Source organism: Martes martes (assembly GCF_963455335.1).
Source record: "Martes martes genome assembly, chromosome: 6".
Classification (NCBI taxonomy): Eukaryota; Metazoa; Chordata; class Mammalia; order Carnivora; family Mustelidae; genus Martes; species Martes martes.
Genome location: NC_137893.1, coordinates 3,419,290 through 3,446,578, shown reverse-complemented (window position 1 = coordinate 3,446,578; position 27,289 = coordinate 3,419,290). Strand labels below are relative to the sequence as shown.

The window sequence follows — 27,289 nt, the reverse complement described above, 5'->3', positions numbered from 1 at the left end:
CACCAATATTTTCCTTATTAATTATGTGGCATATGTAAGTTCACTGATAGTGATATAATTTGCTACTCATACTTCTTAAATGATCTGGGTTCAATCAATCATACCAAACAGCTTCCCTTTAGAATATGAGTATCACAGATACATTTTGGGGATTTTTAAAATTTTTTTTTAAATTTTTATAATAAACATATAATGTATTATTAGCCCCATGGGTACAGGTCTGTGAATCGCCAGGTTTACATACTTCACAGCACTCACCATAGCACATACCCTCCCCAATGTCCATAATCCCACCATCCCCACTCAGTTTGTTTTCTGAGATTAAGAGTCTCTTATGGTTTGTCTCCCTCCCGATCCCATCTTGTTTCATTTATTCTTCTCCTATCTCTCAAACCCCCCACATTGCATCTCCACTTCCTCATATCAGGGAGATCATATGATAGTTGTCTATCTCTGATTGACTTATTTCGCTAAGCATAATACCCTCTATATCTATCCACATTGTCACAAATGGCAAGATTTCATTTCTTTTGATGGCTGCATAGTATTCCAGTGTGTGTGTACACACATACACACATATATACATACATACATGCCACATCTTCTTTATCCATTCATCTGTTGTTGGACATCTGGGTTCTTTCCATAGTTTGGCTATTGTGGACATTGCTGCTATAAACATCCGGGTGCATATGCCCCTTCGGATCACTACATTGATATCTTTAGGGTAAATACCCAGTAGCGCAATGCTGGGTCATAAGGTAGCTCTATTTTTAACTTTCTGAGGAACCTTGCACCAGCTTGCATTCCCACCAACAGTGTAGGAGGGTTCCCCTCTCTCCACATTCTCTCCAGCATCTGTCATTTCCTGACTTGTTAATTTTAGTCATCCTGAATGGTGTGAGGTGGTATCTCACTGTGGTTTTGACTTGTATTTTCCTGATGCTGAGTGATGTGGAGCACTCTCATTTGTCTGTTGGCCATCTGGATGTCTTCTTTGCAGAAATGTCTGTTTATGTCCTCTGCCTATTTCTTGACTGGATTATTTGTTCTTTGGGTGTTGAGTTTGCTAGGCTCTTTATAGATTTTGGATACTAGCCTTTTATCTGATATGTCGTTTGCAAGTATCTTCTCCCATTCTGTAAGTTATCTTTTGGTTTTGTTGACTGTATTTGGCTGTGCAAAAGCTTTTGATTTTGATGAAGTCCCAATAGTTCATTTTGTTGACGTTCCTAGGAAGAAGTTATTGCGGCTGAGGTCGAAGAGATTGCCACATGCATTCTCCTCAAAGATTTTGATGGATTCCTTTCTCACATTGAGGTCCTTCATCCATTTTGAGTTTTTTTCATGTGTGGTGTAAGGAAATGATCCACTTTCATTTTTCTGCATGAAGCTGTCCAATTTTCCCAACACCATTTGTTGAAGAGGCTGTCTTTTTTCCATTGGACATTCTTTCCTGCTTTGTCGAAGATGAGTTGACCATAGAGTTGAGGGTCTATTTCTGGGCTCTCTATTCTGTTCCATTGATCTATGTGTCTGTTTTTGTGCCAGTACCATACTGTCTTGATGACAACAGCTTTGTAATAGAGCTTGAAGTCTGGAATTGTGATGCCACCAACTTTGGCTTTCTTTTTCAATATTCCTTTGGCTATTCAAGGTCTTTTCTGGTTCCATATAAATTTTAGGATGATTTGTTCCATTTCTCTTAAAAAAAAAGGATGGGATTTTGATAGGGATTGCATTAAATGTGTATATTGCTTTAGGTAGAATAGACATTTTCACAGTATTTGTTCTTCCAATCCATGAGCATGGAACATTTTTCCATTTCTTTGTGTCTTCCTCAATTTCTTTCATGAGTACTTTATAGTTTTCTGAGTATAGATTCTTTGCCTCTTTGGTTAGGTTTATTCCTAGGAATCTTGTGGTTTTGGGTGCAATTGTAAATGGGATTGACTCCTTAATTTCTCTTTCTTCTGTCTTGTTGTTGGTGTAAAGAAATGCAAATGATTTCTGTGCATTGATTTGATATCCTGACACTTTACTGAATTCCTTTACAAGTTCTAGCAGATTTGGAGTGGAGTCTTTTGGGTTTTCAACATATAGTATCATATCATCTGCAAAGAGTGATAGTTTGACTTCTTCTTTGTCAATTTGGATGCCTTTAATTTCTTTTTGTTGTCTGATTGCTGAGGGTAGGACTTCTAGTACTATGTTGAATAGCAGTGGTGATAATGGACATCCCTGCTGTGTTCCTGACTTCAGTAGAAGAGCTCTCAGTTTTTCTCCATTGAGGATGATATTTGCGGTGGGTTTTTCATAGATGGCTTTGGTAATACTGAGGTATGTGCCCTCTATCCCTACACTCTGAAGAGTTTTGGTCAGGAAAGGATGCTGTACTTTGTCAAATGCTTTTTCAGCATCTATTGAGAGTATCATACGGTTCTTATTCTTTCTTTTATTAATGCATATTATCACAGATTGATTTGCGGATGTTGAGTCAACCTTGCAGACCACCAAGACCACCTGGTCGTGGTGAATAATCCTTTTAATGTACTGTTGGATCCTGTTGGCTAGTATTTTGGTGAGAATTTTCACATCTGTGTTCATCAAGGATATTGGTCTGTAATTCTCTTTTTTGATGGGATCCTTTTCTGGTTTGGGGATCAAGGTGATGCTGGCCTCATAAAATCTATTTTTTGGAACAGTTTCAGAATGGAATTAATTCTTCTTTAAATGTTTGGTAGAAATCCCCTGGGAAGCCATCTGGACCTGAGTTCTTGTTTGTTCAGAGATTTTTGATGGCAGTTTCAATCTCCTTACTGGTTATGGATCTGTTCAGGTTTTTTATTTCTTCCTGGTTCAGTTGTGGTAGTTTATATGTCTCTAGGAATGCATGCATTTCTTCCAGATTGTCAAATTTATTGGCACAGAGTTGCTCATATGATGTTCTTATAATTGTTTGTATTTCTTTGGTGTTGGTTGTGATCTCTCCTCTTTCGCTCATGATTTTATTTATTTGGGTCCTTTCTCTTTCCTTTCGGTAAGTCTGGGCAGGGGTTTATCAATCTTATTAATTCTTTCAAAGAACCAGCTCCTAGTTTTGTTGATTTGTTCTATTGTTTTTTTAGTTTCTATTTCATTGATTTCTGCTCTGATCTTTATGACTTCTCTTCTCCTGCTAAGTTTAGGCTTTCTTTGTTGTTCTTTCTCCAGCTCCTTTAGGTGTAGGGTTAGGTTGTATATTTGAGAACTTTCTTGTTTCTTGAGAAAGGCTTGTACTGCTATATATTTTCCTCTCAGGACTGCCTTTGCTGTGTCCCACAGATTTTGAACCATTGTGTTTTCATTATCATTTGTTTCCATGAATTTTTTCAATTCTTTAATTTCCTGGTTGACCCATTCATTCTTTAGAAGGATGCTCCTTAGTCTCCATGTATTTGGGTTCTTTCCAAATTTCCTTTTGTGATTGAGTTCTAGCTTCAGAGCATTATGGTCTGAAAATATGCAGGGAATGATCCCAATCTCTTGATACCGGTTGAGACCTGATTTATGACCCAGGATGTGATCTATTCTGGAGAATGTTCCATGTGCACTAGAGAAGAATGTATATTCTGTTGCTTTGGGATGGAATGTTCTGAATATATCTGTAATGTCCACCTGGTCCAGTGTGTCATTTAAGGCCTTTATTTCCTTGTTGATCTTTTGCTTGGATGATCTATCCATTTCAGTGAGGGGAGTGTTAAAGTCCCCTACTATTACTGTATTATTGTCGATGTGTTTCTTTGATTTTGTTATTAATTGGTTTACATAGTTGGCTGCTCCTGTGCTAGGGGCATAGATATTTAAAATTGTTAGATCTTCTTGTTGGACAAACCCTTTGAGTATGATATAGTGTCCTTCCTCATCTCTTATTATAGTTTTTGGCTTAAAATCTAATTGATCTGATATAAGGATTGCGACCCCAGCTTCCTTCTGATGTCCATTAGCATGGTACATTGTTTTTCACCCCCTCACTTTAAATCTGGAGGTGTCTTCGGGTCTAAAATGAGTTTCTTCTAGATAGCATATTGATGGGTTTTGTTTTTTTATCCATTCTGATCCCCTGTGTCTTTTGATTGGGGCATTTAGCCCATTAACATTCAGGGTAACTATTGAGAGATATGAATTTAGTGCCATTGCATTGCCTGTAAGGTGACTGTTATTGTATATTGTCTCTGTTCCTTTCTGATCTACTACTTTTAGGGTCTCTCTTTGCTTAGAGGAACCCTTTCAATATTTCCTGTAAAGGTGGTTTGGTGTTTGCAAATTCTTTCAGTCTTTGTTTGTCCTGGACCTTTTTTATCTCTCCTTCTATTTTCAATGATAGCCTAGCTGGATATAGTATTCTTGGCTGCATGTTTTTCTCGCTTAGTGCTCTGAATATATCATGCTAGTTCTTTCTGGCCTGCCAGTTCTCTATGGATAAGTCCGCTGCCAATCTAATATTTTTACCATTGTTTGTTACAGACTTCTTGTCCCAGGTTGATTTCAGGATTTTCTCTTTGTCACTAAGACTTGTAAATTTTACTATTAGATGACAGGGTGTGGACCTATTCTTATTGATTTTGAGGGAGCTACTCAAAAATTTTTGAGAACCTGGATTTTGATGCTTGTTCCCTCTGCCATATTCGGGAAATTCTCTACAATAATTCTCTCCAATATAGCTTCTGCTCCCCTGTCTCTTTCTTCTTCTTCTGGAATCCCAATTATTCTAATGCTGTTTCATCTTATGGTATCACTTTTCTCTCGAAATCTCCTGAATTCTCCCCTCGTGGTCCAGTAGTTGTTTGTCTCTCTTTTGCTCAGCTTCTTTATTCTCTGTCATTTGGTCTTCTATATCACTTATTCTCTCTTCTGCCTCATTATCCTAGCAGTAAGAGCCTCCATTTTTGATTGCACCTCATTAATAGCTTTTTTTATTTCACTTGGTTAGATTGTACTTCTCCAGAAAGTGCTTTTACTTTTCTGGAGAGGGTTTCTCTAATATCTTCCATGCCTTTTTTGAGCCCGGCTAGAACTTTGAGAATCGTCATTCTGAACTCTAGATCTGACATATTACCAATGTCCATACTGATTAGGTCCCTAGCTTTCAGTACTGTCTCTTGTTCTTTTTTTTGTAGTGAGTTTTTCCGCCTTGTCATTTTGTCCAGCATTTGGGGGATTTTTAAACAAAATCCATGTATTTTAAATATTATTCTAATATGAGAAGATGCCAAATATAGTCATACTGACTTCCAATGTTCTCACTTCTTCATGCACCCCTTCTGATATTACCAGCATTGTCAACTAACAGTTTTTTATATTAGAAGCCAAAAGGGGACATTGTCAAGGTAATTGAGCCAAAAGGGGGCATAGTCAAGGTAATTCATGATTCTTCCTGAACATAACTGAAATACTGAAATTATATTAGGGATATAAAACTCTATTCCATCGTAGAATGTTACCACAACATTCATCACCTCCTAATATCTATTAATTTTATATTCATACCTTAATATTTGTGTAGATGTTAAATAGATTAGTAATCTGAGCCTTGATGAGTACCAGCTGGGCCTGTCAAATGTAGCTTGCATAAAAATCAACATAAAATATAAAACTTATTAGAACAATTCATGACCTAGACAATTTTTTCTTCCTAAGGTTTTTCCCAAATGGAAGTATGGCTGTGAATGTGACCTCAACCCTTCCAGGGAATATTTACACATTCTCTAAAAGAGAGCATCAGGTCACAAAAGAAACAAGTGTTACCTCCAATTCACAAACATCACTTGAAAATCAATTGTTTAGAATTCAGGATCAGAGGTTCACCTTCAAAAGGCAATTTGCCTCACAACCACAGGTAGAACTTCATACATTTAAAATGCAAGCGGTATAAAAGCAATAAAATTAAGCCAAAAACAGTAACGGTAAAGACTGCAGAAATTTAAATCTCTGAAGACATGTGGTGGACCATCCTTCCCCAGCCCCTTTCTCCGTCAACATGATGCAGAGTGGTCCACTGCGATGTGGATCCCCCACAGTCCACTATGGCTCCGAGACTCCAGCCTGGACCATGCTTGACCTCACCACCAGACTCACTAGAAGGAGGCAAAAACTTACTAGTCTCTTCTTCTACTTGTTCGACTGCAAGCTCCTCAGAAACGTAATCATCTAGTGCCTCAACTGCGCTTCACACATAATTTGCTGGGTAAGTGAAAAGACAAGGTACCATGAGGGATTTAAAAATAGGTATCACATAATCCTTTCCCTCACGAAGCTTTTAAATGAGTAGTGGAGAGACCGTAAGAGTGTACGAGTAGTTCTGGTATCGGGCACAATATGAAAACCCAGGGCAGTGACAAACAGAGGTTCACCCGGAGGTTGACAGTCCAACCTTCCTTCCTTTGTTTGTTTATTTGTTCACTCAAAAATGTTTATAGACCCCCCCCGCCCCCACCACGCATCTGTAGTGCTGCTGGTAAGGGATACAAACACAGCCACAAAGTTGATGTCTGGGGACTCCGAACAACTAGATGCTAGACCTCCAGCAATCCTTCAGCTCCCCTTGGTGCAAATCAACTTGGCTCCCTAGTCTCCACTCGTCATCATCAGATGTAAACGGTCAATATATGTGAAATTCCTTGGAAATGACAACTGTTCTACGGTCACACAATACTGATGCATTGTAAACATTGCCACAATTTAACTAAAGTACACCACACATTCTCCATCTCTTCAGCATTTGCCTCTGTGCACTAAGCGAGTAGGTGCTCAATAAAAACCCTAAATGAATGAAGAAAAACTAGCTGTTTAAACAGTATGAAGTCATCATTAAAAGATTCACCTGCAAGCAGTACGAAAGCTGGCCATTTTATTTTTTTTTAAGATTTTATTTATTTGCCAGAGAGAGAGAGAGTGTGTACACACAAGCAGGCAGAGAGGCAGGCAGAGGCAGCGAGAGAAGCAGGCTCCCTGCCGAGCAAGGACTCGATCCCAGGACCCTGGGATCATGACCTGAGCTGAAGGCAGCGGCTTAACCAACTGAGCCACCCAGGTGTCCCGAAAGCTGGCCATTTTAAAAGCAAACATAATTTTGTAACATAAATAATCATCTTATTCATTTGTTTAAAAAATCTGAATTTTCAAACATAATCTTTCTCTAAACAGAATACACCTTTACACGCTTTCCCCCACAGTATAGATCATTTCCACATGAGGCTGGTGTATCAGTGGTTAAAAAATAAACAAAATACACATGTAGTGAGTACTTACCGTGTATAAAGCACTGTGCTTTTCCTTGGTTCATTTTCTTTTAGTAAACATTTTCTTTTACTAAATCTTGATAGGCCTGTCCCACTCATTTCCAACTAACTATTCTCCCAGAACTTCTAACTGTCACACTTTGTTCCTGGGTCCACCAGGGAGATGGAAACGATTCCAAAAACCCTGTCTACAAAAATGTCCTTCTGCAAAACATTTTCAGTGAAGCGATTTGGAAAAGGAATCCCGCCTAGTCGAGGAGAACACAAAATTAAAAAAAAAACACTAATGAGGAGGGAGCAAGGGAAAATAATCGAACTGCTTTTGTAATTGACCACGTCTTAATCCACAATTACATAAATTAAGTAAAGATATTTAGCTAGCTTTCTGTATTTCAAAGAAAACTGGGCGATGCCATTCACACAAGATCTGTGCCGCACCTCGTTCCTGCACGTCTGCCAGGGCCGCACTACAGAATCGCACCAAACATAATAAAGTGGGCGTCTTGAGACACATGCTCGTGACAAACTCCGGGGGAGGAAAGGGTGGGAGGGTCCCCCCAGGCCGTAGCACAAGAAGGAAAGACTCCTGTCTGCACCTCCCCTGTAAGCTGCCTGCATCCTTGGGCACGGAGGATGGGTTCCACTGCGTCCCCACGACTAGATGGGAAGCCCCAAGTCACACCCCATTCAACCTCTCTTCATTCCTGATGCCAGCAACAGTCTGTAGCCCCCCTCGGAGCCACCAGCAAGATCATCTCCCTCCCATAACAATCTTCTTCTGGATAACCAAGCATTGCTTCAGTTACACTCCACTATCCTCAATAATCGCGTAGCTTCTGAGTGTATGTACTCAACAGTTGAAGGTGTTATTTGAGTAACTAACATAGAAAACAGATTTGAAAGATAAGGAATGACACATTCGAATATTTATAAAAAATCTAAGAGTTAACTGTCACAGTCACACTAAAACAGTATGTGAAACTGTTCGTGTTCAAGGACCCATCCTTGGTTCCCTACTTCCCAAATACCATGCGGTCTTACATCACGTGATTATCCGACGTCATCTGGCAAGCTGACCTGTGCATCTTCACGCGATGTGCCTCATGCACAACACATTTATGCTTTGGAAAGTGTCAAACATCTCAGATTGTTTTAAAATGTTTGAGGACTGTAATAGCTGAGATGCCATGTCAAGCTCGGTGTTTAATATTAAACATGATGGTTGTTTTGAAAAGAATACGTCTCTCTGGCCTATTTATACTTCTCTCTCCTTCTCCCTTCCACCACCTCAATCCATACACACATGTGCGTGTGCACACACACACACACACTCATGCACGTGTACTTTAAGTGGGTGTGAGAAGCCCAGTGCAGGGCTCAAACACACGACCCTGAGATCAAGACCCGAGATGAGATCAAGAGTCAGACGTCTAACCAGCTGAGTCACCCAGACGTCCCTACATGTACATTAAAATCTGATTTGTGCTTTGATGCCAAAAGCTCTCTCCTGGAAAGGTTTATCTCTTTAATATAAAAATTATGTCAGAAAATCACAGAAACTTTGAAAACTGGAAGAAAATCCACTCCAAGCAGCATACTAGTACCATGATTCTAATAGCATAAAATTTTAATAGTGATCATTTTTAAACATTTTTAAACTTTATAGCATTTTGTTACACTAAATAAATTTCCAGCAAAACAGCATGTATTTTTGTTTTTAACATAAAAGTTCATCGTATAGTTAAAATCATGCAACATAAATTTCTACTTTAAGAATATTCATAGAAATAAGAAGTCCTACTTAGCCAAATATAAGTTCATTTAAAATTAAAATTATACTACACTATTCAAATCCAATCAAACCCAATGTATTAATACATATTCAACTTGGGGGGAAATTTATTTCACTTCATATCCCCTTTAAGCCTACATTTCTTTTTTTATAAATATAACAGCATCTTAAGTTCGCGCGTGAACAAAACATCTAACGCAAAGTCACCAGTTCTTTACCTACGGTGTCCACAAAAAAATTGTTTAAAGACTTCATTTGCAAAATGTAGTGATATAAATATATTTCTGAAATATAAAGAACATCTGTATAATCATTAATAACAACCATTAAATAAAATCAAGTCTAATACTGACTTCTGAATTTTTCAATATGGTCATGTCTACTTTTTCAAGAGTTCTTTCCAAGTTTTTATGAGTTAAGGATCTTATTTATTTCCCCTCATTCTAACTTATTTTATCTTTTTAAACAGAATAAAACTTTTACAGAATTAAAATGCTAATTTTATCAACTTTGTATGTTACTTCCCATTAGTTTTCTTGTCACTATAAACTAGAAAATGACCTGCACTCAAACTGAATGAGATCTTACCTTCTGGTTTGTTGTTTTTCCTCTTTAGCCATTTTTCTACAGTCTCTGCACTAACACTTTCAGATACAAACTCGTCTAACACTTGGGGATGGAGAGAAAGATACGCCTTCACTTTTTCATCTGTCAAACCTGTAAAAGAATTAGAAAGAATAAAATTAATCTAGATGACACCTCCATAAGCATCAAAAATACAGAAAAATGACACATTATGCTAAGATTGATTTAAGATATAAAATGAATGTAAAGATGCATATAAATGAAATATTATGCACTCACGAAGAGGACTAAGTTCAGAAATACACGTTACAACACAGAGGAACCTTGAAAACAATATGGCAAGTGAAAAAGGCCAGACACAAAGGACAATTATTGCATGATTCCACTTCCATGAAATATCTAGAACATGCAACCACATAGTAGACTTAGGACTTATGAGGAGCTGAGGGAGGGGAGCATGGGGAATTATGACTTATTAGGTACAGAATTCTGTTTTGGATGAAAGCCAAGTTTTAGAAATGGACAGAGGTAATGGTGACAGTACATGTTGTGAGTATAATTACTGCCACTGAATTATACACTTGAAACGGTTAAAATGGCAAAATTAATGTTATGTTATTTCACCACTATGAAAAAAAGAGCAAAAAAGACAAAGTTTAAACCTTTAGCAATTTTAAACTGCGGACGTTATATCATGTGACACAGCTGTTTTCCAAGAGCAAATCCCAGTGCTGTCCTGGAGCCAATGGTGCACTCCAGTGGGGTAGAGGCAAGCTCGACAAAGTAGTTAGATCTTCCTGTAAATAGTCACCATGGCTTCAACTCGCGAGGTAAGTGAAACTCTTAGCCAGAGAAACAAACAGGAAAATGCGGTGCTAGTACATTTTAGTAGTAGATATATTTAGATAGTCAGGTAAAAAAGGAGGTAGAAAATCTGTCCTTTCAGAGACAGAAAAGAAGAAAAGGAAGCATATTAATGACTCCAGGGAACAGGCTGCACGTTCCCACCACCAGACAAGCCACAGAATTAACATGTGTTAATTAATTCTGCTGGGGACTAGAGTCACAACTGTTACGATTCCTCAACAGAATGGTACAGTTTAGAAGGCAAATAATTTTTCTTCAATGAATTCATTACTTCCACAATCAATGTAAACTACAGACAGATAAGGATATATAATTATAGAGTCGTATTAGATAAAAGAAAAATAAGACCCCTGTCTGTGCTCACATGGCAGAAGAGCTCCAGTGATGTAAAATTCCACTTGAGAAATTCTAGAAGGTGCTGAAGATGAAAGCCTGAGTAAAGTAAGAGAGTTCTCCTGACAGAGCAGATGACCGTCCTCAGATACGAAAGGCAAGGGATACTGAAGTAACTAATAGCTGCTTTGACCTCAGGAGACAGACAATGCGGATTTCACCCTCCCTTCCATCATGTCCTTCAGTCTTTCATAGTGGTGCATAGTTGACATCGGGTCCTGCTTAAAACTTCATCACTTTTGCGACATAAAATCTATACTATAAAGTATAGATTACTTTATAGTAATCTATAATGATGGCAGCAAAATCTGAATCAAGAATAGCAATACATTTTTGATCTCCAGTCCTCGGACGGTCTTCCATCTTGACTCAAAACTAAATGAGTCATATCTGTCCCACTTCTTCCCAAAGTGATTTCAACTCTCAGCTCTATTCTCTCTGTGACCAGTACTCTTCATTTTCCCAGAGACCCAGGCCGGAAAAATAAAGTCGTAATTGACTCATCCCCCATCATCTCATTTCATCGTAGTGCACAAATATGCAAGTCCTATTTGCCATATTATATATCAGATTAAAGGACTTGTATCTGAAATATATGAAGAATACTTAAAACTCAACAAGAAGATAACAGACCAATTAAAAAGGAGTCAAAGATCTGAACGGACATTTCATCAAAGATGGCGATATGATATATAAGCACATGAAAAGATGTTCATCTGTCATTAGTAAACTGAAGTTAAAACAAAAATTAGACTCTACTACATACCTATTAGAACGACTAAAATCTGAAAACTGTCAATTTTGGCAAGGATATGGAGCACCAAAAATTCTCACTCGCTGCTAATAAGAATGCAAAATGGCAGTCACTTTGGACTGTCTGGCAGTTTCTAATAAAGCTAACTATAATCTTACTATATGACCTAGAAATCACACTACTAAGTACTTACTCAACGGACTTGAGGACTTATGTGCACACAAAAATCTGCGTGTCAATGTTCACAGCAGCTTTACTCACTGCCATCCAAAACTGAAAGTACCAAAGCAGTCCTGCAATAGGCAAGGGGAGACAGGAGTGGTGGGAAATCCATACAATTATATATTATTTGGCAATAAAGAGAAATAAGCTAACAAGGGGTGCCTGGGTGGCTCAGTCTGCTAAGCCTCCGCCTTCAGCTCAGGTCATGATCTCAGGGTCCTGGGATGGAGACCTGCGTCAGGGAGTCTGGTTCTCCCTCTTCCTTTGCCCCTCCTCACTGCTCGTGTGTGCTCACTCTCTCTCTCTGATAAATAAATAAAAATCCTTTAAAAAAAAAAAAGAGAGAGAGAGGGCGCCTGGGTGGCTCAGTGGGTTAAAGCCTCTGCCTTCGGCTCAGGTCATGATCTCAGGGTCCTGGGATCAAGCCCCACATCAGGCTCTCTGCTCAGCAGGGAGCCTGCTTCCTCCTCTCTCTCTGCCTGCCTCTCTGCCTACTTGTGATCTCTGTCTGTCAAATAAATAAATAGAATCTTAAGAGAAGAAATAAAATAAAATAAAAAAGAGAGAGAAAGAAGTTAAGCCCTGAAAAACATGATTAGACTTAAATACATATTGCTAAGTACAAAAAGCGAGTATGAAAAGGCTATATATTATGTAATTGTAATTATACAACATTCTGGTAAAGCCAAAACTAAAGCGAGAGAGAGTAAAAAGGTCGTTGGCTGCTAGATGCTCAAGGGGAAAGGAGAAAGACTGAATGAATGAAAGACTGAAGGAGAGCATCTGTTAGGGTGGTGAACCGATCCCATATGATACCATAATGGTGAATAAGTGACATCATGTGTTTGCCAAAACCCACAGATGCTGTGAAATTTTAAGAAACCGTTTAGAAAGTCGGGCTATCCCAGAATGGTAGGCAGGGTATGAAAAAGAATCTAAACGTATGACAATGTACAAAACAACATCCCTGAGGGGGGCGGGGGGTAAGGTGCTGACCGGAGTAACCTTAGAAATGAGTGGAATCTGCATGGCTGCAAGCAGTCACTGCACTCTAGTCGACAAAGTTGTCTCACGGCAGGTAGAGTTTAACAATTCTCACATCACTATTCATGTACACCGAAGCTGAACAACTAAATAAGTAGACGGTGGGAACAAGGCTTCTCAGTGGCAGAGTTGGAGGTTAGAGATAAACAAAAGGAGTCTAGAAAAGTCGACAGGGTAACAGATTAGAGTCTGACACATCCATATGAACTCATATTTAGCTGAATACGGATACGGACGGCTACTGGGAGATAGACTCCGTACAGACTCAGGTCCGTACACACACGCATCTCTCTGCTGGTTAGCAGAGAGGACCTACAAGCAACAACACACCAAGACCAGCTCCTGGATTCTGATACTGCTCTCCAGTAAAAGGAACCTCAGCTGCGTGGAGAAATGGGGGAGTCTAGAACAAGTCCAGAAAATCTATGATGAGCTCGGAGCATCTTGTTTCCATAAAAGAAGGGTTATGTATGTGTACATGTGAAACACACAAATGATGGGATATGCCAGAAGGATACAAAAGTTGATTGAAGGCTCTCCCAATGAGTCACACATGGAACCATCTGAGTAACAAAATAAAGCAGTTTTGGATAATAATCCAAAAAATAAAATAATATCCATGCTATGGTTCCAATGTTTGTGTCCTGCCCCTCCATATTCGTATGTTAAACTCCTAATTCCCGAACGTGATGGCATTACTAGGTAGAGCCTCTGGGGAAGCTTAAATGGTTAGGGTGGAACCCACGTCAGGGCTTTATAGAGAGGCTCCAGAGATCCCTAGACCCTCCTGCCACGTGAGGATATAAAAAGTCCATGACCTAAAAGGCGGCCCTCACCCAAGTAAGCAAGTGCAGTGACCTTAGACCTCCCACCCTCAGAAATGTGAGAAATAAACGCCCTTGATTATAAGCCGCCCAGCCTGCAGTATTTTGTGACAGCAGCCTGAGTGGACTAAAGTAATCCAGGAGTCCTTACTGATGTAGATAAAGGCCTGAATAAATACACAGAGAAGAACAAATATCCCACACAGAAGAATTCCAAATAATGTATGTAGATACGCTGCCCTCCAGGAGGCTGAGCATAACTCCCCACTCCTTGATACTTACTTTGTATAAATTAACCAAAACTAAGTTTTTAAAGATCAATTCAGTCATAAATGAGTTGTGATGTCTAAGTAAACTTCTAGACTAAAAAAAAAATTAATTAAATCCTGGATTTAAGTATGTGGAAGAGAATGAAATGCCAAATACACCATTTTAGTTGTAAACTCCATTTAGAATTCCAAAGAGTATCAAATAGATTTATATCTCAAATTTCTCAAAAGATCTAAGTATTATTCTCTTCCCAAATTACCATTCATACTTCAAGAAAATCACAACCCCCTTCAATGGGAGAATGGTAGAAAGAGGCATTCTGACCTGGTGATTAAAAATACAGGCAAAAGTTCGATCCTCATCTCACCTACTGACCTGGGTATGAACCTGGGCAAAGAGCCTCGTCTCTCTCAGCCTGGCTTCTTGTTTGTATGGGAATGAGACCTGAACTATAGGAATAGCACTATCTATCACAAGGTCATTAGAATAGTTCAGTAAGGTAATCCATAGACAGCATTTTCTACCTGTATGAAGCCAATACTAGAATTTGTTTAGAGGCTCAAATCATAGTTTTATAACTTTCACTTCTTTAAAACTCCAAACTTTCTAATACTATTTTTTAAGCCTTTTTTAGAAGGTTTAATTTTTAAGTAATCTCTATACCCAACATGGGGCTCCAACTCACAACCCCAAGATCAAGAGTTTCACACTCCAACAACTGAGGAGCCAGGTGCCCCTAAAACTTCCATTTTCATTTTAGCACTTAATGTATGCTCAGTGTCCTCAGTCATCAAAAACAATCTCTCTCACTTTTTTAGTAACAAGTTATTCACTTTTACTTCCTATTAACATCCAGTTTTGCAAAGAACCTTTGGGTCAATACAGGATCAACCCAGATACTGAAATAACAATGATCCACACTCTTAGAAAATGGTACATGTATGGATGACAAAAAATGTGTCTTTTGTTTTCGTCTTGACTTTGATTTAATGCTCCCATTGTTTCCCATGCCGTATACACCTTGGTATGTCAAAAAGAGAAAAAAAAAAAAAAGAAAGAAAGAAAGAAAGAGAGAGAGAAAGAGAAAAGAAAATGACTTAGCAGTTTTTTGGGGTTTTTTTGAGAATAAACCCAACAAAAGCAAGAAGGTCAGACCAGAGTTGTCATTAGCATGCACTAGTATCTGATGATTAAAAATTTGCCACTAGAGATCCATACAATGAATCATACAGATTCCAAGGTAACATGGACACCTCAATGTATTTTTTTAAACACTTCATTTCTACTAATAAGCTATGTTCTTTCATCTATGCAACACTTATTTATTTCATTTGCCTACATCTGGCAGGGATGCTGAGGAACAGGGGCTGGGTCAAAGTCGCAGTGACAGAAGGGATGCACAGGATACTGACAGACTGAATGAGCAGACGGAGTTGGAGACAGTTGGATGAATTTCACTATTTTCACAATGCCCACTGAAAACGCCATGAAGGATTACAACCTAAATAAAACCAAAGCAAAAGCAGCAGAGTGGCACATGTCATGCACAGATTTAGCACTGAACCTGAAGACATATAACAAAGGGCAAAATAAAGACTGATAAATATTTTTATAAAGACAATGGTGTGTCTAGTAACTAAGCCAACAACCTGTGGAACAGATAACCAACAGGTTTATTCTGATGCTAAGTAACTGTCTTCAAGAAATAGACAAACAGATAAAAGCCACGGCAACACCTCCTACTTCAATATCTTATTACTGGACCATAATGAAAAGAATTAGCTTCATTTGTGTTTCAATCCGTGGTAATGCAAAGTATCAGCGATCAAATACTACTGTCAATGAACATTCACTTTTCATCTTTTTTTAAACCTAGGAGCATGAGGCTACTTTCTCCCATCTCAGCAGAAATCTTGCAGTTTCTGATAATGTAACACAATGGCACGCTACCCTTTTGGTTACTGCTGTCTATACACATATTCCGTTTATTCCAATGGAGACTGGGTGTCTACAGATACACACACATATGTATATAAATTTAAACTTGTTGTAAAACCATACAAACGTAATGGGCTCTCATGTTCTCTATTCCCAACTTCAACAATAATCAATTCATAGCCAATATTTTCCATTTGTACCCCCCACCCCACCCTCTTCTAATTTTGAAACAATCTCATACGTCATTTCAATACATTCATATATGCCAATGTATATCTCTAAGAAACAAGAACTATCCTAACCACAAATGTTAGTATTAAATCCACAGAGAAATTTATCATGAGTTTAAATACCATCAACATCCAAATGTTGAAGTTTCTATTATTCAATGTTTTTTTAATAGGTTAAATGAACCTGGAGCCAGGCAAGGTCTGTATGCTGCAGCTGGAGTTGTGTGGTATTTTTCCTAGGTCTCTTTCATCCTATAAGTTCCTCTCCATCTCTTTTGTTCTCCCTGTTATAATTTATTATTGAAGAAAACACATCTTTTGTTCCATGTTTTTCTACAGTAGGTATTTTTCTGACTGAATCCCTGTGGTGGTGTTTACCACGTTGATCTGCTCTTTGCATTTCCTGAAGACTGAAATTAGATCTAGAGACCTGAACAAATTGAGGTTGAATCTGGAGGTGGGTAGGCAAGGTTTAAAGTGGTACTGTGTTCTTCTGTCAAAAGGTTTATACCATCTGGCTGTCTCTCTGTTGTGATATTAGCAGCATCTATGATCCAACAGTTACTAATTCATTAGGGCTTGAACAGAGTGCTTTCCTAATTCTGCAATGTCATCTTCATTTATTAGCTGAAATATTACAAGGAGAAACTTAGTTTCATCGACTGTTTAGTCATATAAATAAGACAGAATAAATGCTTAATTTATTTCCCTTTATTTATGAGTTTTCACTGTGAGTTGGTTCAGTAGCATTCCCCTGTAGGTGAGCAACTTAAAAAATTAGTATTATTATGAAATCACAGATTTGAAAAAATTTGATGTGCTTCTTCAATTGTAATTATAGGCCCAAGTTGGAGATATTGTGGGTTTGGTTCAAGACCACAGCAACAAAGCAAATAGTACAATAAAGTGAATAAAAAAAAATTTTTTAACTTCCTAGTGCACGTAAAAGTTATGTTACGCTATATTGTAGGCTGTTAAGAATGCAACTAGCATTATGTCTAAAAATACAAGGTATGCACCTTAATTAAAAAATACTTTATTCCTTAAAAAATGCTAACCATTATCTGGGCTTTCAGCGAGACATAATCTTTTTGCTGGTGGAGGGTCTTCCTGCCTCGACGTTGATGGTTACTAAGTGATCTGAGTGGTGGTTGCTGAAGGCCAGGGCGGTTGTGTCAATTTTTAAAAAATAAGTCAAGGAAGTTTGCCGCATTGACTGACTCTTCCCTTCAGAGATCATTTTTCTGGAGTACATAATTCTGTTTTAACAGCAACCTACCCACAGAAGGACTTCTTTCAAAATTAGAGCCAGTCCTCTCAGACGCTGCTGGTGCTTTCTCAACGAAGTTTATGTCATATTCTAAGTTCCTTGTTGTCATTTCAACAATCTTCGCAGTGTCTTCACCAGAAACAGACTCAATCTTCAGAAACCGCATTCTTGGCCCACCCATAAGCAGCAACTCCTCACGATCAAACTCGTGTTAGGAGACAGCGGCGGCGCAGTCCCGTCTTCAGGCTCCTCCTCTAACCCCAGTTTTCTTCCCGTTCCCACCGCATCTGTGGTTACTTCCTCCACGGAGGTGGTGAACCTGTCAAAGTCATCCAAGACAGTTTCTCCCGAACCCCTGGGAATGCTGGTGTTCTGGCCTCTTCTCGCGAACCACAAATATTCTCAACGGCACCTCGAATGAATCCGTTACAGGCTGTCAGGGTACTCTGCCCACCTCCCTCCGAGGAGTCGCTCTCTACGGCCGCCGCAGCGTCGGGAACGCACTTCTTCAACAGGAAGACCTGAAAGTCAGAATCAGTCCCCGACCCACGGGCCGCAGAGATGCGGTGTCAGCAGGCGCGAGGCCAACGCTCGCCCTGTGACGCATCACCTCCACCAGGCCTTGGGGGGCCAGGTTCGCTGCCGGTGAGACGCAGTACTTCAAAACCCCCCTTCGTTCCCCGGAGCGGGAGGTCTCAGCCGGGACGTCACGCGCGCGGCAAACCACGCTGTGCGCGGACGCGCGGCCGCCGGGTCCCGTTTTCCCTTCGCAGAGCGCAGGCAGAGCCGCGTCCGCACCATTCCGAAGGGCCACGCTGACGAGGGGAAAAGCCGCAGACAACGGTCCCCTGCGGCCCGAAGGCTGACCTGAGGCCCGCACAGGGCCTACGAAGACCAAATACCCGCGGGCCGCTCCGTGCTTGAAGGGTCCCGTGGCGGCCGCGGGTCACCCACAGTCACTACCCAACCCAACGACAGGCCGCGGAGAAATCCCGCGGAAGCCGGCGGACACCTACACATGTGGAGACGCTCCCGACCTGACAGCCCGCACGGCCCCTGCGCCGCGCTCCGAGAAGCACCGCGTCACGCAGCAGACGGGCGGCTCGCCGCGCCCGGGCCCGTCCCCGGCTTCTCAACCCGGCTTCCGGAGCCGCCCCGTAAAGCGTCTCGAGAACGCGTGGCCGCGCGTCGTGCTCGCCCGCAGCACGACACTGTGACGTCGGAGCGCGAGGGAGCGCGGCCGTCCGCTTCCAGGCGCAGCTTCCTCCGCGCCCCCGCACGAGCGCGCCGACTCCTTCCGGCCCTGAACCCCACGACGGCGCCGCCTCGCGGGCTGCCTCGTTCCCGCGGAGAGTCGGCTCCGGGCAGCCGCCCTCGCCAGCTTCCCGCGCGGCCTGCCGGCGGCTGCCCCAACCCGCAGGCCCTGCCGCACCTCGCACGGGGACCCACGGACTCGGCGTCTCTGCTCAACCTCCGGAGCCCCCTCTGCCGGCCTCAGGCGGTCCCTGCGCAGCTCGCGCCCCCCCCCGCCCCCGCCCCCGCCCGCACGGACCGGCAGTGAGGAGGCTCCGGCGGGCTCCGGCGGGCTCCGGCCTGCGGGACGCCGACGCGCACCGGAGCTGTCCCGGCTACCGGATCGTCGCTGCGCGCGGCCACGGCCGTTTCACGCCCGTCAGGAGCAGCACCTCCGGCCTCGCTCGGGGACGCTCCTGCGCTTCCGCAGCCTGGACCGCCGGCGCGAGGGGCCTGGCTGCCGGCCCGTCCGGCTTTCCGCACGCCTCCCCGGGACGCCTCGCCGCTCACCGGAGGCCCAGAGGCGCTGCGGGGTCCTGGGTGGCCTGAGGTCAGGATTGCGGGGCCTCCGGGGATGGGGAGGGACAGTGAACGGCCAGGGCCGGCCGGAGCGGCGGTCCGAAAACACATTTATCCACCGAGTCTGCCCTTTCCTACAGGCGTCGTTCGCGGCGCCCCAGAGCAGCTCAAACTGTAACATCAGGGCGCCCGGGGGGCTCAGCCGTTAAGCGTCTGCCTTGGGCTCAGGTCATGGTCCCAGGGTCCTGGGGTCGAGCCCCGCATCGGGCTCCCTGCTGCGCGGACAGCCTGCTTCCCCCTCGCTCTCCGCCTGTCTCTGCCTGCTCGTGCTCTCTCGTCAAACAAAATCTTTACCAAAAAAAAAAAAAAAAAAAGTAACATCAGAGTAACATCACTTCAATAAAATAATAATGAAAAAGTTTGAAAAACTGCAAGAATTACCAAAATGTGACACAGAGACACAAAGTGAGCAAACGCTGTTGGAAAAAAGGTGCCAGTAAGACTTGCTGGATGCGAGGCTGCTGCAAACTTTACTTTGTAAAACAAGCAAACGCATTACCTGTGAAGTACAATAGAACGAGGTACGCCTGAAAACAAATTATGATCCTCAGCCTCTAAAAAAGGAAAATGAGCAGAGACAAGTTATCGCGTTAGTCTTCTATGGGCCACAGAAGCAATAATTAAGGTGGGAACGAAGACACAAGCCTGTTAAAGCCAATTGCCTTTGCTTCTGACCCGCTCTCCTGCTTGATTTTAACTTTCTTTAACAGGATCACCACCGACAACTGTTACCTTCCAATTTGGAATTGCATTATACATTTCAACTGAAATTATAAATTAAAAACCCTGACTGCTCAATCAGAGCCTATGACAAGAAAGCGGGAAGACAACTTGGGAGTAGAAAAGGCCTGAGTCTCGGGCCAGCCCTGAAAGGATGTCTAATTTGAGACTCCACGTTCCCCCATGCTTCCCTCCTGCATTTCCTCAAATGTGCCACCCCACCCTCACCCCACCCGCCGTCTGCATCCACCCACCTTGCTGCTGTTTCCCACTCTTCCCTTGGCTGCGAGACACTGAGCCAATTTAAAAACACCTGGCCCACTAAGCATACGTCCTTTTTTTTTTTTTTTTTTTTTTTTTTTATTTATTTGAGACAGTGAGAGAGAGAGCACAAGCCAAGAGGAAAGCCAGAGGGAGAAGCAGACTCCCCGCCAAGCAGGGAGTCCAACTCGGGACTTGATCCCAGCAGCCCCGGAGCCGAAGGCAGACACTTAACCGACTGAGCCCCCCAGATGCCCCCACGAAACACACGTCCTACACTCACTGCTCTTGTCCTTCATGCTCTCACTGCAGTCTACTCTTACTCTCTAGATCCCACGGTGACACCTTCCATTAAGTTCGTGTCATCTTACTAAACTTCAGCCTCTCCAAGGCGACCACACACTCCATGAGGGCAGTAGCTGATCTCCCTCTGTCCCTGTAGCACAGTCCCTGGCTTGGTGCAGCAAAGACCTAACACAGGGGCCTGACACTGCTCTTCTCCGAGAGTCTGCCTGCTTGCAAGGCTGGCCCTTGGCCGGCACTTGGGAACTCAGCTCTGAAGTAGTCCAGTGGGCCCCCGTGCCAGGCTGCTTGTGCAGACAGTGTGGTTTATGCCAAACACCTGCTTTCCTTCTAGAAGTCTGCATTTTGAGACAGTGACAGGCAGAGGGTGCCTATATAACCAGCCAGAGTAAAAACACACAGTATGACATCTCTAATGAGTTTTTCTGGTAGACGACACTTCCCATGTGTCGTCATAATTGTTGCTGCGGAGTGAACAGCTCCTGCGTTGCTTCACTGAGAGAGGACCATCAGATGGATGTGCCGGGTCCCCCTGGTCTTTGCCTCGTGTGCCTTTCCCTTTGCCGAGTTTGCATTGCCTCCTCTTTTGCTGTAAGAAATCTTTACCGAGAGGATGACTATATGCTGTGTCCTGGGGTCTTCTAGCAAACCACCAAACTTTAAAGTACTCTTACGAACCCCCAACACAGGACCATCATCACTAGGCGAATTAATCAATGAGTCAGTCTTTGTCTTAATGTGATTTCACAGATCTCTAGATGTGCTTGCTGGAAACTGGCCAGTCCTGCCTGATCACAGATGCATCCAAGTTGGAAAGCAAGTGTCCACGCAAAAGACCCTCTCAGTGGTCCACCACTCCTACTCAAATTCCTCATCTTCCTTGAGATCAGATGGGATTTCTTTCTTTAACATTACCTTCATGTTTCTTTTTCCACCCAAACAGTTTAATGTCTATTTATTTCCTGAAAAATTAGAATTTCTTTACATTTGGATATGTTTTCCTAATTCTGACATCCTTCAATCCACCTATAACACCAGTTCCAGAAATATATACCTGTATGTAGTATAACTTGGAACACTTTAAACTTTTTCTTCCCTAATGTGCTGGTAGACATGAGTTTCCAAACATAAGGCTTTATACAGCAGCTTCTTCTAGTCATTTATCAAAACAGGGAAGGGATTAATGGGCTCTAAAGGTAATTTATTTTTTGGCTTCTTTATGTAAAAAGGCAAAGTCCTTTCTATGCAATTAATGGAGGTTATCACATGACAGATACAAATGTTTTCAATATCATTAAAATGGCTCCAAAGTTGTAACAAAAACAAAGAGATAAGATGCTTCTTCGGATTTTTGTCACACCCACAGACTCAGAGAAACAGAGAACAGAATGGTGGTTGCCAGAAGTTGAGGGGAGGGGAGTAAAGGGAGATATTGGTCGGAGTACAAACTCCTAGTTATAAGATGAATAAATTCTGGGAATCTAATTTGTAGACCGGTGACTATAATTAACAATACTGTATTACATACTTGCAAGTTGTTAAGAGTGTAAGATTTTAAAAGTTATCACCACACACAAAAAAGGCAGAGGATGGCGATGTTAACTAACCTTCTTATGGTAATCATTTCTCAATATATGCATATACAAAATCACCAAGCTATACACTCAAAATTATACATCAGACAATATCTCAATAAATTTGAAAGAAAATTTAATGCCTTACAATAATTATCCCTGCCTTCTCTCTATCTATCTCACCTAAATAATTTCTCTCACCCAAGTACATTCCCACTGAAAGACTGTGTATGACTGAAAAAGAGGTCATTTACTGAAACTTGGTTGAATATACTGCCAGGATTCTCACCTATATAAATGATTATTTATTCCACGTGAATTAACAGCTGCAGGGTGCTTTGGTTGCCGAGAAGACGTTGTTTCTAACATTCGTAATTTGCATTTATCAGAAGGCAAATCCCACAGTGCTATATTTCTAAGCCAAAATAAAATTAGGTATGTGTTTTCCCTTGGCTGAGAACATCAATGAAAGTTTCTTTAACTGAGAAAGCCAAATGAAAATGTAAGTTGCTCAAAGTGATAAGGATGAAAACAATGATTTTTCAAGTAGAACTGAAAGAATTAGCATAAGTACACCACAATTCACCCTTCCCATGACTCAGAAAACTATACCTCCGAAGTAAAGTCTAAAATGAAAGATTATCCAGTATAAAGGATTTAAGACTCTCGCCTCTTACCAATTCAGTGGTAAACCCAGAGTAACCTGGTGGGAGACAGCACGCCCCGGTTTTCCAAGTTCTGGGTAAGCAGACACAACCTCCGTCTATTCAGGCCAGGTTCCTTACGAAAGTCACTTACCCCTCTAAGACTCCATGGCCTCACAAATAAAAGACAGGGCCAAGAACAGTACTACTCCACAGGGAGTAGGGATATAGGGATATTTAAAGGAATACGTGCAAACATCTGCACACATACTGATTACTGAGTGAATTATTTAATAACACCCATCTAAAATAATAAGCACTTTTATATCAAGAAATACTAGGATTTAAAATTTTGACAGAAATCCAGTCATGCTGTTTAAATGTAATCTGACTTTACAAAACCCATATTTACCTATATTTAGCAAATACTTCATCTGGGTGCTGTTTCAGAAATAGGAATATTTTAGATATACCCGTGATATTTAAATTGAGACTACAGACTGCCTAGTTAACCCCCATATTAACAAGAATGTATGCCTGACTACTTACTCACCACAAAGGAACCCAGGCAGGCCTAAATTCAATAGCTTCCAGAAAGGACCACACAGGGATAGGTGCCACAGGCTGGATGAAGTCAGTGAGCTCCTGGAAAGAGCCAGAGGAACGTGGGGCTGAAGGGCACATGTCTGATGACACTCCACGGAGAGCAGGCAGGGGGTGAAGTCAGCTGAAGGCAAATCTAAGTGAACTGGAGAGCTGTCCTGAAGAAGTCATCAGTGAATGAGAAGATGGGTAAAAACAGGGAATGAGTAAGCAGCCTAGAGGTAAAGATGGAAGTAATCCAAGAAAGTTCAAGGCTTTGGCCTTGAAGAGAGCTGGGATGAATGAGACTCTCCTTTCTGGATGATGGTGACATAGCTGAAATGGTTTGAGAGTCCAGATGGCTGATCTAGAATAAAGGCACAAGGACTGAGTAACCATCGAACTTTGAAAAGTAGCAGGTAGATTCAATGTTGCTAATGGGAGCCACATGGTAACATGAACCAAATGCCTGAGATCCAACTCTGTGCCCTGAAATTTGTCAAAGCGGTTTCTCAAGTGTTGGACAATAGCCACTAAATACAGACAGGCCTAATGCCAAATAAATACACTCTGCACCTTAGCCGCAAATATACAATGAATCTGCAGACAGCCATTTCAGCCACCAAAGGGAAAGTACAACCCACATATTTAAAGTAATAACAAGAAAATTTTTTTTTTTTAAAGATTTTATTTATTTATTTGACAGACAGAAATCACAAGTAGGCAGAGAGGCAGGCAGAGAGAGAGGAGGAAGCAGGCTCCCCGCTGAGCAGAGAGCGCGATGCGGGGCTCGATCCCAGGACCCTGGGATCATGACCTGAGCCGAAGGCAGAGGCTTTAACCCGCTGAGCCACCCAGGCGCCCCAATAACAAGAAAAATTTTAAATCCACTACTATATACTGAGATTACTAATTAAAGCATTTGATAAAATGTTTAAAAAAAACTAATGATAAATGCTGCCATAGAAATAAACTTCTAGTAGTATACACGTTTTAAGAAGGCTTTCTAAATATACTTTATAAGGGAAAGAAAAGCAAGTTTCATGTGATGCAACTTAGTGTGGTGAAATAGAAAGAAAAGAAAAATGGAGAAAAGAGAAACACGCAAAAAGAGACTAATGCACAAAATACACAGACAGGCTTTGACTCAATAAGCTCAGTGTTCACTGTTTCACAACCAGGATTTAGATAACACAAGCAGGATAAAAGCAATCATTTCTTATGACCATTTAATGCCCTGGTGATACGTTCTTTTAGAATTCACATCAGCATTTTTATTTATCTAAGTCTAAAAGAATCATACCCTAAAAGTGAAAGTCTACAAATCCCTTATGTCAGGGATTTCTATAAACCACTCCTTTCAAGATTCAAAAGGGATTTAAAGTCATGTGCTCACATGTAAATTTGAAATGAAGAAAATGAAAGAATAGACATTTTCTCGAAATGACTAAAAATCATATTTTTCTTTCTTTACTAGAAAACATAACTTCTTAAAAATTTTTATTATAAGTTGATCCAGAAACTGTATTTTTCTAGACTTCCTCTACAAAAGTATATTAGTTACTATTTTATACTTTTGCGATCAATGTAATTCACTTAAAAATATTGTTGAACTCTTACTATATCAGGTATTAAACTATGTTTTAGGAAGAATCAGGGACTTTAAAAACACTAGGAAGATGAGCAGTCAGAAAGATAACTATGCTGCAAGGTTGATAAATTACATCCATTGAATACAAAATGTTTTTAACACAATTAATTCTAAACACTGAAGTTCATTTATTCACTTGGGAAATATTTATTGAATGCCTACTAAGAACAAAGCTTATCTACATTGTTGGTATACAATAAGTAATATCCTTAAGCTTATGGAGTTTTAAAATTCTCTTCAATACTGATAAGGCTAGCCCACAAGAATGAGTGACAAGTTCAAAAAGACAATGAAGGAGTAGGAAACATCAAAGGTGATTGCACCACTTCTACCTTAGGTACCGGAAAGTGACTGAACCACAGGAAGTAATGAACAATTCATGGAAAAGAAAGTGGTTTTGGTTTGAGATCTGTGGAGCTTCAGTTGCCTACAAGATTATCTATATGTTGATTCCTTGTGAGAAGTACGAAATCTAAAGCTGTAGCCCAGAAGAAAGCGGGGACTAAGAGGTGTACACTGAGAAGTCATTGCATTGATCACAGATTTACAGATGAATTAGATCTCCCAGGAAAAATGCACTGCATCCTACATGGCAAAAGAAAATGTTAATTTCCATCTTTGCCCTATGCTATTTTTTAAAATCATGGGAGAAAATTGTAGTATACACTGTTTCGTTAAAAACATTATGCCATTCTACAGGAACATATATATTTCTCCAAAGACAACACCCAGATGGCCAACAGACACATGAAAAGATGATCAACAACACTCATCATCAGCAAAATGCAAATCAAAAAAACCCAGTGAGATAGCACCTCACACCCGACAGAAAGACTAACATCAAAAACACGAGAGGGGCGCCTAGGTGGCTCAGTTGGTTAAGTGTCTGGCTCTGGGTTTCAGCTCAGGTCATAATCTCAGAGTCCTGGTATGGAACCCTGCATTGGGCTCCCTGATCAGTGGGGAGTCTGCTTGAGGATTTTTTCTCTCCTGTTCTTCTGTCCCTCCTGCCCACTCTCTCTCTCTAAAAAATAAAAAAATAAAAATAAAAAAACACAAGAAACAATAAGTGTTGTGAAAGATGTGGAGAAAAAGGAGCCCTCATGTACTGTTGGTGGGAATGCAACCTGCTGCGGCCACTGAAAACAGTATGGAGTTTCCTCAAAAAGTTAAAAATAGAATTACCATATAATCCAGTAATTCCACTGCTGGTATTTACCCCAAGATTATGAAAACACTAACTGAAAAAGATATATGCAACCCTATGATTACTGTAGCATTATTCACAATAGCCAAATTATGGAAGCAACCCAAGTGTCCAACAGATAAACAGATGAAGAAGATTGGGTGGGGGGAGCCTGAGGGGCTCAACGGTCAAGCGTCTGCCTTTGGCCCAGGTCATGATCTCAAGGTTCTGGGATGAGCCTTCCTCTCCCTCTGCCGCTCCCCATGCTTGTGCTCTCTCTCACACACATACGCTTTCTCTCAAATAAATAAAATTAAGAATGAAATTTTTAAAACAGATGTTATATATATATGCAATGGAATATTACTAAACCACCAAAAAAGAATGAGATCTTCCCATTTTGTAGTGACATTGAATGGATCTAGATAAAAGAGTATAATGCTAAGTGATATAAGTCTGTCAGAGAAAGACAAATACTATTATGATTTCACTCACATATGCAATTTGAGAAACAAAACAAGCCAAGGGGGGGAAAGAGAGAGATAAAGCAAGAAACAGACTCTAAACTATAGAGTACAAACTCTGGTCACCAGAGGGGAGGTGGGGGGAGGGAGGGGTAAGATAGGTGAAAAGGATTGGGGAAATGCGTTTATCATGATGCCACTGAGTAATGTAGAATTGCTGACTCACAATACTGTACACCTGCAACTAATGTAACACTGTATGTTAGCTATATTGGAATTAAAATGTTTAATGATGATGATGATGATGATAAAGGTTATAGTATCATTCTAGAAAAATGCAAAGCAGATATACATTTTTCAATTGGACTGTAGAGTAAATCTTTTGATCAATCCGCTCTTTATTCAAACCATCAAGATTCAAAACCACAGTGACTTACAGAAAAGCATTTTGTGACAAGCAATACTCTAAGATACCCCAATATGTTCTCCGGGTGTACACACCTTGCACAACACGCAGGACTGTGAATAATGGATGCACTATTGCCTTCTCGTGATTAGGTGAT

The 27,289-nt window shown here is 41.1% G+C and overlaps 1 protein-coding gene across 1 annotated transcript in view; it reads right to left on the bottom strand.

Moving 5' to 3' along the window:
• PDE10A (phosphodiesterase 10A) overlaps positions 1 to 27,289 on the bottom strand; it is a gene marked incomplete at its 5' end in the record, with an annotated part of 286,161 nt that overhangs the window by 164,198 nt on the left and 94,674 nt on the right. The window contains one exon of the mRNA XM_080806394.1: positions 9,661 to 9,789. Within this exon, the coding sequence (XP_080662520.1) occupies positions 9,661 to 9,789 (129 nt within the window). The remainder of the gene's footprint in view (positions 1 to 9,660; positions 9,790 to 27,289) is intronic.